The sequence below is a fragment of the Protopterus annectens genome, chromosome 2.part0 (assembly GCF_019279795.1).
Source record: "Protopterus annectens isolate FY-2018-M chromosome 2.part0, PAN1.0, whole genome shotgun sequence".
In the NCBI taxonomy this organism is placed as follows: domain Eukaryota; kingdom Metazoa; phylum Chordata; order Ceratodontiformes; family Protopteridae; genus Protopterus; species Protopterus annectens.
In genome coordinates, this window is record NC_056728.1 from 1143806828 (window position 1) to 1143825005 (window position 18178).

Genomic DNA, 18178 nt, shown 5'->3' on the forward strand with positions numbered 1-18178 from the left:
TGTATTTGCATGTTTTTGTCTCCTTGCTGCAAGTAAAGTAAAGTGCCTTAACTGAACCTTACGTGTATTGGTCTTTGAAGTTTTCTCCTTTGACAGATTGGTCCTTCGGACCAGAAACCTTCACTTCGCCTCGGATCAGACAGGCCAGGTGGCTTGAAACCGTACAGGGAAGAAACCACATCGGTTCTTCTTATTTGAAAAGTCCTCCGACTGAATTGTCGTACAAAAGAGGCCAGCCACTTTCTGATCTGCAACTGAAGGACGGGTTTACTCGAACCAGGTGATCAATCACGAAGGCTCAGGTAAGGTGAATCTACCTTCTTTTCTGTTTTAGATCAGGGACTAGATCTGTATTTGTTCTGTTAGAGACTGTTTATAAGTCAGGGACAGAAAGATTACTGTCTTGTCATAGATCAGGGAAACAGAGCAGGTAGGCAGTCACTCTGAAGAGACTATAACAATATCCGTGGTACCACGTAAAAATAAGGTGTTACGTAACGATTCAAAGGGTAGAACAAAATGGGTAATAATTGTACAAAAAGGTCCCAAAATTCACCGTTAACTGAAGACGCGAAATACATGCAGTCACAGCGTGCTGATATTAAATATTACTCAAAATGGGTTAATAAGTATGAATTTGATGGTAAACTAGAAAAATCCTCACTTGTCAAACAGCTTAAAACAGATTCTAAAAGTCGGGTAAAAAAGCAACGTCAATTAGGAATTCCTCAAGCACACAGGTGGATTGAGGAAGTAAACCGAAGGGAACAAAAGAATAATTCAAAAGCAATGTTTTTAGATAAGGAGGACAATAACTTAGTAATAGCATCAGCCCCTCCGCCTCCCTTACCAGAATATGAGGCAAGTGAACAAGTTAGTCTACCCCTGCGATATCCTGCTGTCACTATGAGTAGAGACACTACAAAAGCGAAACCGTTTGTTAGAGATCCCGTCGAGACCAGGTCTCGAACACGGGCAGGAAACTCAAAAGGGGACATTGAGTTATATCAAATGGGTAGAAATTCACGATATATGAGTGAAGAAGAAATATGCCCACTTACAGAAGTGCCTAATCCTCAGGCAGGGCAAGAAGGTCAGGACCCAACTATTCTAGTGTATAGACCCTGGACTCCGGAAGACATCCGGAAAGCCACTGAGGGAATTCCCCATCCAAAAGTTAATTTTAGACAGTTCTTAGAAGATTTGCAAGGAATGAGGCTGAGTTATAATTTAAACAGAGAAGAGGTAGAAAAAGTAGTCAGACAAATTGTGGGACCAGATTGGCACATGATTAGTGGCGACTGGAATCCCTGTGATATTGCGCTCAAGCCCCTCCCACATAGCAGCGCAGAGTTAGACAACAGAGTCTTACAAACCGAATCTCTGAAAAATGGAAGCCTAAGGCAGACTGGACTTGCATTAATCAATGCATCCAAAAGGAAGGTGAAGCTATTGACCGATACTATGCAGACTATTAGAATGTTTTAATAACCATTGTGGAATGCAGGTTCCTGAAGATCAGACACACAATTCCCCATATGAGCAGCAGTTAAAGAATGCATTTTTGAAAGGCAGTATTGCACCCATAAGCAGTTTTATTACAAAACACATGGTAGATCATCGTACAAGCAGATTACAGTTATTGCTTGAATATGCTATACATGCCGAAAGGCATTTTAATAGCAAGAAGAAAAAGAAAGCCCAAGTATTTGCTGTAGAAGATGGAGCAGAAGTATATGTAGTACAGTCCAGGAAAAAGGGCAAGAAAAATGCCCAGGGAAACCAACAATCTGATCAACGATCAGAGGACTTTGAAGGGCGAAAGAAAAGGGGTGTGAATGTTTTAAATGTGGTAAGAAAGGACACTTGGCAAGGGATTGCAAGAAAAATAAGAAGGCAACCACGGAGGATAAGGAGGGTGAGGACTGACTATATGATAGCCAGGAATCACTAGAAGGGGATAGCAGAGAAGGGACAAATGAGTATGTGATAGAGGGAGTAGAGAATGTGACAGAAGAAATAGAGGAAGTGCAGGAAGTCATGGATAGTGAAGAAAATGAAATATTGGATTTGGCTCTATTTAGCAGACACAAGACCAAAAGTCACACTCCTGGTAGAAGGGAGGGAAGTCACATTTTTGTGTGACTCAGGGGCCTCACGGACCCTGGTACATCCCTCCAAACTGCCAGAGAATTCAGAGTCACCTGATTACATATTGGTGAAAGCAGCTAATGGACAGCTGTATCGGGAGCCCCTCTCCCATAATATTGTGATAACTGATCCTATTTCAGGATTGACCAGAAAAGCAAAATTGTTGTTTCTGCAAAATGCCCAGTAAACCTCTTGGGCAGAGATCTTATGCAGTTATTTGGTATAGCAGTAGTTCCGACTATGCAGGGTATGGAAGCACAGCGACAAATTGATACCTTTGCAGTGCAATCGGAGGGTAAAACGTATTATTGGTACAGCCAGGACTTGGTTACGACTGGTCCAGGGGCAGTGACCGAAGAATTTATGAACGTAGCCATCAGCAAGTTCCCCTACCTTGACATTGATAAACAGCATTTGTTGCACTGTACTCTGTTATTGTAACACACCAGGACCGGATAAGGAATATGAGCAAGAATGGTTTAGAAATCACACAAACAGATTGATATTACGTAATCTGTACTGGGTCACAGAAGGGAAAAGTGTAGCCAGCTGTTCATTGCCCCAGGGGTTCTTTGCACTCTATAAATCTAATCAATTACCACATGTTAGCTTAACCAAGGACAAAAATGTGAAATGGGTAGACTTAGGAGAAAAAGTCACGAGATGGGAAAAACAGACAGTTAGAACTGTCAGAACAAGGAATACAAGTGCAGAAGCTGAATAGGATAACCCAGACCCACCCAGCTGTACACTTGCAGTCTAGCAAGGACAGCTGATCAGCACTCCTATTAAAGGAGGAAGAGAATGCTTTACAGAATATACCAGAAACTCTCTGGTCAACAGGAAAATCAGATGTAGGACTTATTTGTACAGCCGGACCAGTTACTATTACACCAAAGTCAGCATTTAGACCACCAAAAAAGACAGTATCCCTTAAGAAAAGATGCAGAGGTAGGAATCAAACTTATTATAGCAGCTTTACTTAAGGAAGGGGTGTTGGTGGAATCTCCTGATTCACCATGTAACACACCCTTATTTCCTGTTAAAAAAGTGAACGGGGAGTGGCGTATGGTCCAAGATTTACAAGCTGTAAATGACGCAGTAATACTAAGGGCACCTACGGTGCCAGACCCACACGCCCTGTTGAATGATTTAAAACCTCAACAGAAATATTTTTCTGTGGTAGACATCAGCAATGCGTTCTTCTCAATACCGATACACCCTGACAGCCAGCATTGGTTTGCATTCACATTTCAGGGGAAAAGGTATACATATACGTGACTACCACAGGGGTATTGTGAAAGTCCAACAATATTCTCACAAGAAATGGCAAGTAACTTGGCGGAGTTTACCCCACCGAGACGTAGTCAGATTTTGCTTTATTGTTGATGATATCCTGCTGGCGTCCCCCACCCAGCAAGATTGTAAAGAAGACACTATAGCGCTATTACAATTTTTAGCCGCAGAAGGACATAAAGTAAACAAAAATAAACTGCAGCTTTGGAAAAAATTTAAATACCTAGGATATGTAATATCCAAGGAGGGTAGGACATTAGATGAGGACAGAAAAATAGCGATTTTACAAGCACCAAAACCCACTACCAAGAAGGAAATGATGTCCTTCCTGGGTACGACTAATTTTTGTCGGAGTTGGATTCCAAACTATGCCTTGGAATCTGCACCACTGACTAACCTGATTTATAAAAAGCCTATGGCAGGCACAGGATTTGTTACAATGGACACCAGAAGCAGAATCTGCCTTCTGCAAACTGAAACAGTTAATAACATCCTCACTAGTTTTGGGATTACCAAACTATCATAAACGTTTTTTCCACACTGTAGAGTGTAAGCAAGGTTATATGACATCAGTGTTAACACAGCTGCATGGGGACAAGCAACGCCCTATTGCTTATTATTCATCACAACTGGACCCAGTGGCACGGTCTTTACCTCACTGTGTACAAGCAGTAGTTGCAGCTGCAATGGCAGTACAGGCTTCGGCCTCAGTAGTGTTGTTCCACCCTTTCACACTGAGAGTGCCTCATGCAGTCGCGATTATTTTACTGCAAGAGAAGGTAGCATATCTTTCCCTTGCTAGGCATCTTTCCTGTATGACTATTGTTGAGCCAACCTCACATGACAATTGAACGATGTACAACTTTGAACCCTTCTACCTTGCTCCAAACCCCTGCAGATGGCACACCACACAGCTGCCTGCAGGTGATTGAGCAAAAGACACTGCCTAGAAAAGATCTTACGGATGTTCCCTTGGATAATGCCGAGGTGACATACTACGTGGACGGCTCATGCAAAAGGGATCCTGCAGGACAGAACCTCGTAGGATATGCAGTAGTTTCTGACACAGACATTATAGAAGCAAAATCTTTACCACACAACTTATCTGCACAGGCAGCAGAATTGATTGCCTTGACACAGGCATGTACCTTAGCAAAGGGTAAATGTGTGAACATTTTTACTGACAGCCAGTATGCTTTTTCTACTGTACATGTTTTTGCGCAACAGTGGAAAAATCGAGGAATGATAACATCTACTGGCAAACCGATTAATCATGCACAGTTTATTTTAGATCTTTTAGAATCTATTCAGTTACCTCAGAAAGTAGCTATTTGTAAATGGCACAGCTCATACCAAGCAACAGGATAGGATTTCAAAAGGTAATGCGAGAGCTGATACAGCTGCAAAGCAGGCAGCTTCAGAAGTATTTCTTTTGAATGAGGAATTACAACCCGCTGAGATTTTAGACTTAGAAATGTTAAAAACAATGCAGACACTTACTACAAAAGCTGAAAAACAAAGATGGGTAAAACGAGGAGCAATTCTCGAAAAGGGGCTGTACATCTCTAAAGAAAGGAAACAGATATTGCCATCTAATTTGTTTAGATATGCAGCTTTGTTGAGCCATGGGCAGAGCCATGTCTCAACAGGGGGGATGGTACAGCTGGTGAACCAAGTGTTCACGACGTATGGATTCACAAATTATTCTAAAAAATTCTGTTCGTTATGTCACACCTGTAATAAACATCATGCACAAGGGGCGTTAAAGCTCAAGCAAGGGAGTTTCCCTACACCACCATATCCGTTTCATACTATCTGTATGGATTTCATAGAGTTGAATAAATGTGAAAATAAGAAGTATTGTCTTGTCATTGTAGATATGTTTTCCAGATGGGTGGAAGCCTTTCCGACTAAAAATCCAGATGCTACAACAGTAGCCAAAGTCCTTGTCAAAGAAATCATCCCTAGATTCGGCATTCTGGAAAGGATCTACACTGACAATGGCACGCACTTCGTGAATCAGACCATACAACAGCTAAGTAAATATTTCGGAATTTCTTTTAAAGAATCATTGTGTGTATTACCCTCAATCAGCAGGGCTAGTAGAGATGCATAATAGGATTTTAAAGAGTAAGCTAAGAAAGTTAATATCAGAAACACAGAGAAATTGTATGTACTGTCTGCCCCTGGCACTGTTGAGCATGAGAACTATGAGCATGAGAACTATTCTGAATGCAAAAGGATTGACTCCTTTTGAAAAGCTCTTTGGAAGGGCTTACTATATACCTCAGTGGAAATCTCTCATGCCCGCAGACCAGGAAGCTGATGGTACATTAGCAGAGTATATGTGTAAGTTATTAAATTCTAAACATTTGTTGCAGTTAAATTCTGTTTCAGATAAAGAACGAACCAGACCGTCAGAAGTGGAAGTGCCCCCTGGAACTTGGATTTGGCTGAAGGTGGTCAAAAAGAAAAATTGGGCATCTCCAAAGTGGGAAGATCCATATCAAGTGCTTTTGTCAACACCCACTGCAGTCATGATCGCGGAGCGTACCTCTTTGATCCACCTGACGCACTGTAAATTAGTTAGACTTTGAACTAGACAAAAATCTGGTTACATGCCAAGAGCAAAAATGATAGAGTCCAGAAGAAACAGGAATCCAGAACAACCCTTTCCTCAGAAATATTGCATAATCATCCCGTTAACTGTATTTGTGACAATAATCTTTTTGTTGTGGCCTTTTCTTTTCCCAGCCACATAGACTGAACTGAATAAACGTGAAGCATTACTCAAACTGGCATCCAAACTTTAACACTTACCAGGCAATTAAATATGTGTATGCTGAGACTTTCAATGTTTCGAATTGCTGGATTTGCACAGCTTTGCCGACAGCATACGGGGGGTTATTAATGACTACAGTCCCCCTAGGGGTCAATGAGACCTGGGAGAGCTTAATTTATGATACTTCAACCATTACAGCACAATATAAAATAGCATTGCACTTGTCTGTTCCACAAAAGGGAACTGTGTGTTTTTATAAAAATGATACTGTTCAGGTGGTTTGGAGCAATTACAATGTGACTGTTCCTTATAGATGTTATACTAAAGGAAACAAAGTAGATCTTTATTGTAATACAAACTACGATTCATTTCTTGGATTGATGCATAAAACAATTGAAGTAAAACATAATTCTGTTCTCTATAAGCAGCTGTCTATAATTGATAGAAAAATGTTTCATACAGGGCGAGTGTACATTCATAGCAAGGTTACTACTAAAGTAGAGGATTGTTATTTTGTGTGTGGCAGAAAGGCATACAAATGGTTACCTGAGAATTGGTCCGGCAGTTGTTTTTGGGTTACCTGGTTCCGGCCATACGACACACTGCAGTTTTGCCTCACGGGAAAATTCGAAATGTCCGAGAAGTCATCAAGAAACCTGTAAATCCAGTGGGACAAATCGATGCGCAACCATCACTCTTTAGGCAAAGGACTGACACACATGGACTTAAGTGATAGCGTTATATCGTGGGCAGGCATATTACCAGCATATGGAGCAGTGAAATCGATATGGGAGCTGAGAAAACTGTCAAAACTTCTCGAAGTAATGAGCAATGCAACTTTTTCTGCTCTCGAATTGGTGACTGATGAACTGAATGCTATGAGAACTGTAGTGCTCCAAAACCGCATGGCTCTCGACTTCACCCTAGCGGCGAGAGGTGGTACGTGCGCTTTAATCCAAGAACAGTGCTGTTCGTATATTCCTGACCATAAACAAGAGATAGACAATCATCTTGAGGTGATTCAGCAAGTGTCGGCCATGACCAAACCAGGCCCAAACCCACTGATGGACGTTTTCCAGAAATGGTTTGGGGGGTGGGGTACCATCCTAATGAACATCCTGATTGCCATTTGTGTAGGTATGGTCCTACTGGGAGTATGTGTTTGTTGTGGTATCCCCTGCATGAAAAGGCAGATTAAAGACATTATAGACATGTCAGTTTCTGAAACCTTATATCAAAGTACTGAGTTTGAAAAACTGTTAAAAGACTGAAAATGCTTTCATAAGTTTAAACTGAATGACTCTCTTAACTGCAAATCCTGAGTGGAAGAGATTAGGAGAAGAAAACAAACTGTTTATGCTTATTTTGAAAGTAGAATAAAAGTATTAATGGGGGGAAATGTTAGAAAAATATATATTAATGTGTGTATTAGTAATATGCTTAGTGCATTCAGTGCCTAAAAGAGTTAACACATTTATTCTATTTCATACTGCATAAATCTGTACAAAATGCAGTTGTTTTTTGACCTTGTACTGTCAGCTAAATCTTGCTTGTGCCTTGGAAATTTACTGAGAAGCAGATGATTTCTGCTTGTGTTAGGAAAATAATGAACAGAACAATACTGCTTATATGAAACTCAGACAAAAAGTTATGCTGTGCTATAAGAACATACACAGCTGTAGAAATAACAGATAATTAGGACAAAGCCTGCTTGAAAATATGAACTGCAATCAGCATTTGCTTGTATCTGTATTAGAAAAGTACCTTGAAAAGTAACAGTGCACAATAGACGCTTATAAATGAAGTACTGGTCACCAAGGCCAGGTTGTTTTTCTGAAAAGTTTCTCACAAATCTAGTCATGTCAGCAGAAAATCTGAAGTAACACCTGCTGTAGTACAATGGTTAAAGTTGTGTTTGATTACGTCAGCTTAGAAGGCCATGTCTTGTAAAACAGTATAAGAATGAACATACTTCCTGTTAGTAGTTAGACAAATCCTTGTATTTGCATGTTTTTGTCTCCATGCTGCAAGTAAATTAAAGTGCCTTAACTGAACCTTACGTGTATTGGTCTTTGAAGTTTTCTCCTTTGACAATTACCAAAAGCAAACATCCGAAAGACACAAAAAAAAAACAAAAAAAAAAAAGCAAACCTCAACAAGCCACTTACCCAAAAACATACTCCAGTGGTATTGACACAGTGAGTCACTAACTCACAATCTATTCTTAATAGCCACATGTAGCCCTCATAAACACAATCCATCTTCCATATCTCCTATCATAAGCTATATTAAGAGGACAGCCTGCATGAAACAACTTCAAGCAAACTCCATAATGCACTCATCGTGAACGATAAAACCCACAACTGCAAGAAAATCTGCAGACCTCGTCAGTAAAATGAAACACTGTCATTAACATAGTATGTGGCAATCTAAACAACTGCAACTCAAACATCCTCGAAAACAAGAGGAGTCAAGAGAAGAAATTGACCAGGAGTACCTTCACAGGTAAACAAGCACTGTACATCTACTAAATAATTAATGTTTGTTTGTGTCTTTCGGCTTTTCCTGGTTAGGGGTCGCCACAGCGGAACTCCAGTCTGCTAACGATTGGTAGTTGATTTTTACGTGCCGAGTTACCAGCCCAGACGCACAACCTTCAACGAAGGTATGCCCATTCACGCATATCTCCACGCAGAAGATGCTCTAGCTGAGAATCGAACCGGACAGTGTCTTACTGTGAGGCGACAACGCTACCGCTGCACCACCACCACGTACATCTACCAAATAATTAATACTAAAGTAAATTCAAAAAACTCTTCGGAATACTTGAAATAAAAATATCCCTTCAGTAATACATACATATCACACCTAATAAACACACTCAGACTTACAATTTCTACAAACCACCACACTATTGTTTTACATGGGAAGCTTCACACCCCTAGTCCTAGACCCCCTAATTTATATTCTAACTTCATAGTCATACAGCTGTAACTGAAGGAAAGAACTCAAGACTGCTGGTTAAATGTGAGTCAGCTACAAAATAATTAAAAATAATTCCATTCTGATTCATCATAACACTCCTCGCACAAGTCTGCAAAATTGTCTTTGAGATGATAATATAAACCAATATTTTATACACACACACACAAACATATATATATATATATATATATATATATATCTTCATACATTCATACAATGAGTGCTCACAGCACCATTTCCTAATAGCAACATAGATATGTTCATAGGTAGGTACTAGGCTATCTGCCCGGAGGGATTTATAAGCCTAGCCAGAATGTGTTGGCTTTCGCCACCCCCTAGATTAGTTCCCTGTGCCTCTGTCTAGCAGAGCCACTGAAGTGATCCTGGGGTAAACTTTGTTTCCCATCCACTCGTCAAGGTTTCTCTTGAAGAGTGCTAGTGAGGAGCTCTGCCTAATATAGATTGGAATCTTGTTCCAAAGCATGGGAAGTCTCTGGGACAGGAATCTATCGCTCCAGCATGTCCTATTTATTGTTGTGGTGAGGTTTAGATCCCTAGAGCGTGTGGCTCGAGGGGATAAGGTTTTCTTTTGGTGGGGAATGTCAATCAATTCTGGGTTGGACATGGCCTTGTATATCAGGCAGAGATCACCTCTGAGAAGGCGGTATGCAACCGAGTACAGCTGGAGTTTCTTCAGTCGAGATGCATAGGGCTTCTGTTTGAGGCCAGTGATCCTCTTGGTGAGGTACTTCTGTGGTCTTTCCAGCTGTTGCAGGTGTCTTGTAAGGTACACCCCAAATGGAGCATTGCACTCTATGATTGGTCTGATGAGTGATGAGTAGAGGGGCACAATGGCCTCTTTTGATCTGGATGCAAACCCTTTTGTGATTAGGTGGGCCACATAGCAGGATTTTTTAACCACTTTGGCAATGTGATTATCAAAGGAGAGATTACTATCTACTTGGGTCCCCAGATCCCTTATTACATTTTCCGTATTTAGGGGACTACCACCTATGGGGTAGTTTGTGGGTACTTTGATATTTCCAAAGGGAATAACTATGCACTTTTTGGCATTTAGCTTGAGGCCATGATTTTGACACCAGGTATCCGTTTCAGTGAGACCCTTTTGGAGGATGTCTGTGTCAGCCGGTGAGTCAATTACAGCTCCTAGTTTGCAGTAGTCTGCGAACTTGCTCAGCCATAGCCCTCCTGTGCTTGTCTGTACGTCTGAGAAGTATATGCCGAACAGGAGGGGTCCTAGGACTGTGCCCTGGGGAATGCCACTTGTAACCGATTTAGAGTCAGACCTGGCTCCCGCAACTCTCACTATGTGGGTTCTGTCCGTGACCCAATTGGCAACCCATCTTGCGACATAGGGGTTTATGTTCAGGCTGGTGAGCTTGTCTATAATACCAGAATGGGGAATGGTGTCGAAGGCCTTTGCAAGGTCTAGGTAGGCTGTGTGTACCACCTTTCCCTCGTCTATTGCCTTGGCAATGTTCTCAAAGAAGTCCACCAGGTTAAGGGCGCATGATCTGCCCTTAAGATTTCATCATGTTTTTCAGCTTACAGCATTTTCCTGAGACAAAGTTGTTACAATAGATGATGAATTACAACAATGTTCCTTACAGATGAGGATCAGACAGAATTTTGTTAGCATTGCATTTCAAGGAATGAAGTTCAAGGAAGAAACAAATACTAACCTGCTCCAACGGCTGAATTTGCTCTCTCAGCACTTCTAATTTCTCAAGAAGCTGACGCTCCTTTTGCAGCTGATGTTGCTCTAAGTACAGAGTTGAATATAGCTTATGGACTAAGGTTTTAATGTCATCCATCTGGGTAATGTGTTCACTGCTCAATTCACCTGAGAAAAGAAAGGTAACAGTTCCATGAGCTTTTAGACAATACTCTACATCTGTGTAGTAACACAAAGCATGGTTTAAGGCAGGCACAGCTGTTGCACTGCACTCCTCTGACCTGGCAAGGTTTCATTTTTGAACAACCTCTGAATGAAGCACAGCTGGAAACTTAGTCAGCTAATTTAAATCTGGCATCTGTATTAACTATAAAAATCCAAAAGATAAAAATTAGTAATTACTGATCATGATTTTCTGCAATGGTTAGGCATTTTCTTTCTTAAAATAACCAAGAACCTTGCCTATTTCCTTGATGTACCTTAACAATGATTTGATTAAAATCATCTTTCATTTTCTAGCTTGACTTCACCTAAGATTTTGTTGTTATAAGCGTTTTTCTTCTTTTTTTTTTTTTTTCTCAACTTATCCGTACATTCAAGATGTTAACTTTTGTTTCTACCTGTGCTTAACCAGAATGCAACTTTGGAATACGTTTTGGGGATGTCAAACACTTTTCTGGTGCTTCCCTGACAATGATGCATGCGATCTATGGTTAATCTAAATTTTGTGCCAATATCACTAATTGTATTTTAAAAGAATTCTACCTGGAGACATCTAGCTGTTCATTTTTTCATCTGTTTCTGTTGCTTGTTTGTTTGACTTGCTCATTTATTAAAACGCTGTAATGTTTAAGCACCCACTCCATGACTAGTGTTCATGGAGGTACTACAGTGTTCATGGAGGTACTACAGGAGTAACAGCAGACATTTCTGGGTCTTTGTGATTTTGGAAGCCTTCATTTTGATATCTGGATAGACTTGAAACATTGGCTTAATTGATGTGGCATGTTTGGTCGTCAAGCAGCAGCATCTTTTTTGGTTCCAGTTTTTGGTAGACCAAGAGTTTCATTACGTCTTTGAACTTTGCTGATGACAAAACATTTTTTGGGGTTTCAGCCGTTGACATTTGCTACTTGAATAGAATTTACATCTTTCTATTTAATTTGGAGTGTCATTTCTTGTGATCTGGAAGTCTTCATATGTTTATCCACTAATTAGATCCTGCCCAACTGCAAAGTGTCACCAGCGATGCTTTAAAGATATACTTCAATTTATCCTGACTGAACAGACTTGAGTTAATTACCTTGCTTTATTCATTTACACTTGCAAATTGAGAAACATTTAATATGGTACTATTCTTTCTCTGCTTAACAGTTTTGAAATAGTCTACGTATTTGTTTCAATAATATTGTATTGTTCACATTGCTTTTGTTGTCCAAGACTTAATCAGTAGTGACTTTTCCCTTGGAAACAGGCTACAGTCAACGTCTGTACAAATGTCCCCCATCCTGACTTTCTTTTCGCCTCCACTCATTTAAATGTGCTTCCTTGTATCCCAGAGTCTTTAAAATTTAAAACACTAATAAATGCAAGAACTCATCAGGTAGGAGTGGTCTTATTCTCACACACCTGGACCTGGGGGCTTTGGTGGGGGAAAATGGTACAAGTTATTACCCTAGGATGGAACATAACCTTGACAGAGGTTCCCCCCCGTGTGCTAATCATTTATGTCTAAATAACCATCCAAACATTTAACAAGACCTGCCCTGCTAATGCCATGATTCAAGCTGCTTTAAATAACGTTAGTTTGGTCAATACATTCAACCTGGATTTATCACAGATAGCTGGCTAGGTGATAATAGTAATCTGCATTAACAAGGGTCTACCTCCCTGGTCCTTCGTGTAATTTTTAGCTCAAGGTGTCACAATACTGCAGGAAGCATTAATATGGCTCGTTTCCACTGAATTTTTATCAGTTAAATAATGAAACAACCAACACGTTCAATCATATTCGTAGGACAAAAAGGAACTCCACCTTTACTAGCCATACAGTTATCGGAGGGATTTTCTGCAGGAGCTCAATTATCTCCTTGTTGTTCTTGCAAAGAAACTTTGAGATGGTTTGTCTCGGTGGATTTCAATGGCTAGTTTTGTTGATGAGATCTGTGAACTCACCATGCAGCTTTTTGAATATTTTTGATAGTTTTGACTTTACTCAGGTAGTTTTCACTACAACTCGTAAGATCAAGAATTCTTTCATCTTGATCTTCCAATGTAGTCTTGAAGCCATGGACTTGGTAAAACAAATTAAGTACTCACCATAACAAAGCATCTATGTCGTCTCTTTCCGTCCTTCCTCAACCGATGGGTCTCTGATCCAACATCATCCACTTTTCAGACACAGGATCCATAGCTCAGGCTCCTCACCTTTCCCATAACCCCCTCCAAACCCCAACATTACCTCAGATTGAGTTTGCCCACAATGCTCTGACATATCAATCCAAATACGTCCATAAATTAAAATGTCACATAGATGAAGGAAGACAAAGCAGGAAAAGAATAAGGCAATCTGCTTTGTACTTTAACAGTGTGAAAATATGTGTTCTATACACCTAAAGGTCATACCAGAAGTCTACAAGGAAATGTTCCGAGAAATAGAAGGGGGAATGGAGGTTAAGAAAGACCAGAAAGAGACAACACAGATGCATTGTTACAGCAAGTACATAACTTCTGTATTTGATGTCATCTTTTCTATGTGTTCTCAACCAGTGGGACAGAGTCCTCAGCTACTTGATTCCCAGAGTGGTTTTCATGGAAGGGTATTCTGGAGGATGGCGAAAAGCCACCCTTATCCCTGGAAAAAAATATCTAGTTTGTAATGAGCAATAAATGTATGGGCATTAGACCAAGTGACAGCAGCACAACTATCAGTAATTGAAGTCCTCCACAAGAAGGCAGAAGAGAATGCAGATATTGCTGAATGCACTTTAGGAAGTTTCAGTAAAGCCAAACTTTTGTCCCTATAGACTTGAGAAATGCAGCCAGTCAACCACTTTGCACTGTAATGTTGGACATAGTCTGACCCAATTTTGCTTTGTTAAAGAATACAAACATTTAGTCTGACTTTCTGAATGGTTAAGTTCTGTGAAGGTAGAACCACAACTGTCTATGTACGTCTAATAAATGAAGCATACATTTCTCCTTATTGGCAAAATTAGGAAAGAAGACCGGTAAATTAAAAGTTTGACTGAGTATAGACCCTGACATCACCTTATGTAGAAAGGCTAGATTGGTGCATAAAGAAACTCTGTCTTTGTGGAAAATAATATATGGTGGTTACCAGACAAAGCGTGGAGCTCAGATCCTCTTCTGGCTGAAGTAATAGCAACCAGAAAAATAGTCTTCCATGTCAAAAACTTTAAATCTACTTTGGCTGCAGGTTCAAATGGAGATTGAGTTGATCCCTGCAGTAGCACAGCAAGATCCCAAGGAATGTAGGACCTTTACTACATGGTCTGAGAAAAAAGTACCTTTGAGGAAGGCTTTACACAATTTAAGAAAGACCAGAGAAGAATGATTCTAAACAATGTGGAAACTGGATGTCTTAGCTAACTGTACTTTGATCATGGAGTAACTGGATCCATCATAAACACTGATGATGAGTGAGAGTCTAACTTAGCTGACACGGGGGCTGAAAAAGGGTCTAAATGTCCCAAATGAAAAACCTTTTCTGTTTATTTTGATATTTTTCTTGTTGAAGCTACTTGAAAGGAAACCCTGGACTGCTTAGCCCTCATTGGAAGTGCAGAAATCAATGTGGTCAATTTGAGAGCTCAAATGTTTGGATAAGGCATTCCAGAAAGATGAGGCAGAAGATCTAGATAAGGATCCAACACCCAAGAAGAATGTTTCAAAGTGAGGCCAGAGGAAGGGGAACCACACCTGCTGAGGCCAAAAATGGAGGCAATGAGGATGACCTTGCTCTTCCATTGTGATGCTTTTCGTAGGAATTAAAAAAAAATAATGGTATTGGTGGATATGCATAAACAAGACCGGGGAGCCAATCATGGATCAAAGCATCGCTCAGTGACTTCTCTTTTGGCGGGGGATCAGGGCAAAGAACCTGCTGCATTTGGAATTGAAAGGAAAGGCAAAACAGACTGCAGCATGGTTGACCCCATCAACACAAAATCCATTTTGCTACTGATGCATTGAGAGACTACTAGTGAGATAGCAGGACAGACCTGCTCAAACTGTCTGCTAATATGCTGGACCTCCTCAGTAAGTGCTGCAATGCTATTAGAAAGCGACCAGAAGAGATAACCCATTGCCACACTGTCATCTCTTTTTGATACAAAGGGTAGGAGCATGTTCCCCCTTGTTTGTTGATGTAACAGATCACTGACATATTGTCTGTCTGTATAGACATCGTCCCTAGAAGGAGGACATCTTGAAATTCCAGTAAGACTAAGAGAACTCTAAGATATACTGATTTGAAGATTGACCTTCAAAGTGGACCATGTGCCTTGGATCGTCTTCTCCATGAATTATCTCTTCCTCACCCCACCTGGGAAGCATCTGTGGTTATCCTGGCTTTGGGAAAGGAAAGAACAAACAGATGGGCCCTGGGAACACTTCCAAGGACTAACTCCACCAAGTTACATATTCTCCGCAGATGCTGGTAAGGCGTACTAGAAATTCGGTCATAGGCTGATGGACCAGTGAACTGCAAACATCCACTGTAACACCCTCATATAGCATCTTGATAGAGGAACTAGGCAACTGAAGCTGCCAGTAACCCCAGAGGTTGCAAGACCAATCTGGCCAGAAGAGTTTGAAGGGAGAGCAGCTTTAAGGCCTGATTCCATTATGTGGATAACCTGGTCTGCACGAGTTTTGCTATTTGAGAAGTAGTGTCCAAGTCTGCATGTATGAACTCCAGGGGCCTGTGTTGGGAAGAATTGGCATTTGTCATAATTCAATGTAATCCCTAGTTTGCAGCAAAGCTGAAGAGGAAAATCCCTGGCCAGGACTAAAAGATGCCTGGTAGAAAGGATGACAGGGGAAAGCTTGGAACCCTAGCAGCCTCAGATGAGCTAAACCACTGCCATGCATTTGAACACCCGGGAGGGGAGGGCTGTTGAGAGGCTGAAGGGCAGGGCCCTGAACTGGAAGTAACTGGCTCTCAGCTGGAAGTGGAGAAACCTTCTGGATCGCCTATCTATTTTGATGTGATGATACACATCCTAAAGTTCTACCAAGCACATGTAATTATCTTTTGGCAGGGAAGGGAAAATGGACTGTACCATGACCTTTCAGAAATTTAAGTGTTTGACAAATAGATTTAGATAGCTTAGGTCCAGGATAGGCCTGAGGTCCCCATTCTTTTCTGATATAAAAAGAATCCTGAGTAAGTTCTGAACCCTTACTGGTCAGCTGAAATCTTTTGGATAACTCTTTTTGCTTTCTAGTGCTGCTGCTTTTTTGGGTAAGATGGAGCACTGGGAGTTTCTTTGTGGCTGGGGTGGATATAAAGGGAATATAATAGCCTCTGGTAATGGATGTCTGAACCCACTGGATGTCCCCGTCTCTGGATGCAGTGATAAGCACCCCCCCCCCCAGAATGCCTCCACAGAGCATCAGTCTTGCAACCATTCATGAGCACAGATGAGGCTCTTTAGTGAAAGGACCTCTAAAGCCTTGATTCTGAGGACCTCCTCTGCCATGAGGGTGATGTCTGCCATTAGAATACCCATCTCTGCCTCAGTAGGATTTATCTCCAGAAGAATCTTGGGAAAATCCTTGAGACTTATGGAACTACATTTTCTTACCCCCTTTCTAGTTTCTACAAAAAGTCCTGGGGGTGGGGGAATCCCAAAATGATAGAACTACGTCAGAAAGAGTTTTACCATCTTTCTTGCTTCTGGAGAATGTGTCTTTCATCTTTCTGCCATACAGGGGGTGGGATCCATCAATAGGAGCACTGATGAAAAAATGTCTTAAAATATTCTGCAAAAATCACACAACCACATCCAGACATGCATTCATACAGTAATGCCTGTGCCTGCAGTTCTAGACACACCCTCCATTGCACTGGAAATCAGTCCTATGGAGTGGCCAGCTGCGAATCCACAGTTTTCTTGTCTTCTGCAGACGATGACCTAGAGAGGTACTTGGAAAGTTCTTTTGTCAACTTCCTCTAAAACCACGTCACATGTGCTGGGTAATTCATTCACCTAAGAGCAACAGTTGCTGATGCATAAACAACATTCCCATATCTGTCCAGAGCCCTAAGAGCAATATCAGGAAGGTGGACAGATGAACTATCCTTTGCAAGCTCGTTTTAGTGGCTGCTGCTACTATGGCAAACACTGATGGGTCTTTGTGCCAATGAGTGTGGTCTTTAAGGGCCACTAAGTACTTATCAGGTTTAGGAAGTGGTTCTGCCACATCTGGTTCCTTCAACTGCTAGTGAGAGATCAAGTCAATCATTTCATCAGCTGGAGTAACCACCCAGGAAGTAGCTGAGCCGTAGCCAAAAGCCTCAAGGAAAATTGATTACTCCTAAGAAGGGGTTTCAGAAGACCAACTTCCTTTCTGTCTCAATAGTTTAACAATTTCCCTGAAGGAAAATCCTCAAGGGGTGATCTGGGGAACCCATCCCATTCATCAAAATCTGTATCATCTGTTAGACTCCAGTGGGGAGTCAATGTGCCTCCTCTTACACTAATACTTCTCAGCAGCTTCCATAGGGAAGTCTGAGGGGAGTCCTGGATGAGGAACCAGCTGCCCTTATGGAACAGAATGAGCCAGATCATGACCCAGTGCTGACATTTGTGGAGCGGGCACAGCCAAGGTGGGCAAGTATGTCTTAACTCCTGACTTGTAGAGGCCTCTCTCTACTGCCTTCATAGTATAAGCCAAAGGAGAATGCAAAACCACTACAGCAGGAGCCAAAGCTATAGTACCAGGGTGGCCAAACGTATCTCACGGACCCTGCCTTGAGACTGAAGTCAGATCCAAGCTAATGCAGAAGGTCTGAGGGGAAGAGACTGCTCCAAAAATTTCAGAGTCAAACCCCCTACCCTCCAACCTGGCATCTAACCTTTGGCTCCTAAATCCATTCAGCTCCACCAAATCAGATTACAGAACATGCCAGCATTAAGTCCACTACTTCAGACCAGACACAGACGATTCAGGAAATCTCATATCCAAAGTTTCTGAAGCTGGAGGATGGATCAGAGTAGGAGCAGCTATAGCCATAGAAC

The 18178-nt window shown here is 41.3% G+C and overlaps 1 protein-coding gene across 3 annotated transcripts in view; it reads right to left on the reverse strand.

Annotated features, from left to right (window-relative positions):
* LOC122793380 (calcium uniporter protein, mitochondrial-like) overlaps nt 1-18178 on the reverse strand; it is a 1332984-nt gene that overhangs the window by 156579 nt on the left and 1158227 nt on the right. For all 3 annotated transcript variants that reach the window (XM_044061335.1, XM_044061334.1, XM_044061336.1), the window contains one exon: nt 10918-11078. In XM_044061335.1, coding sequence (XP_043917270.1) covers nt 10918-11078 — 161 coding nt within the window. The remainder of the gene's footprint in view (nt 1-10917; nt 11079-18178) is intronic.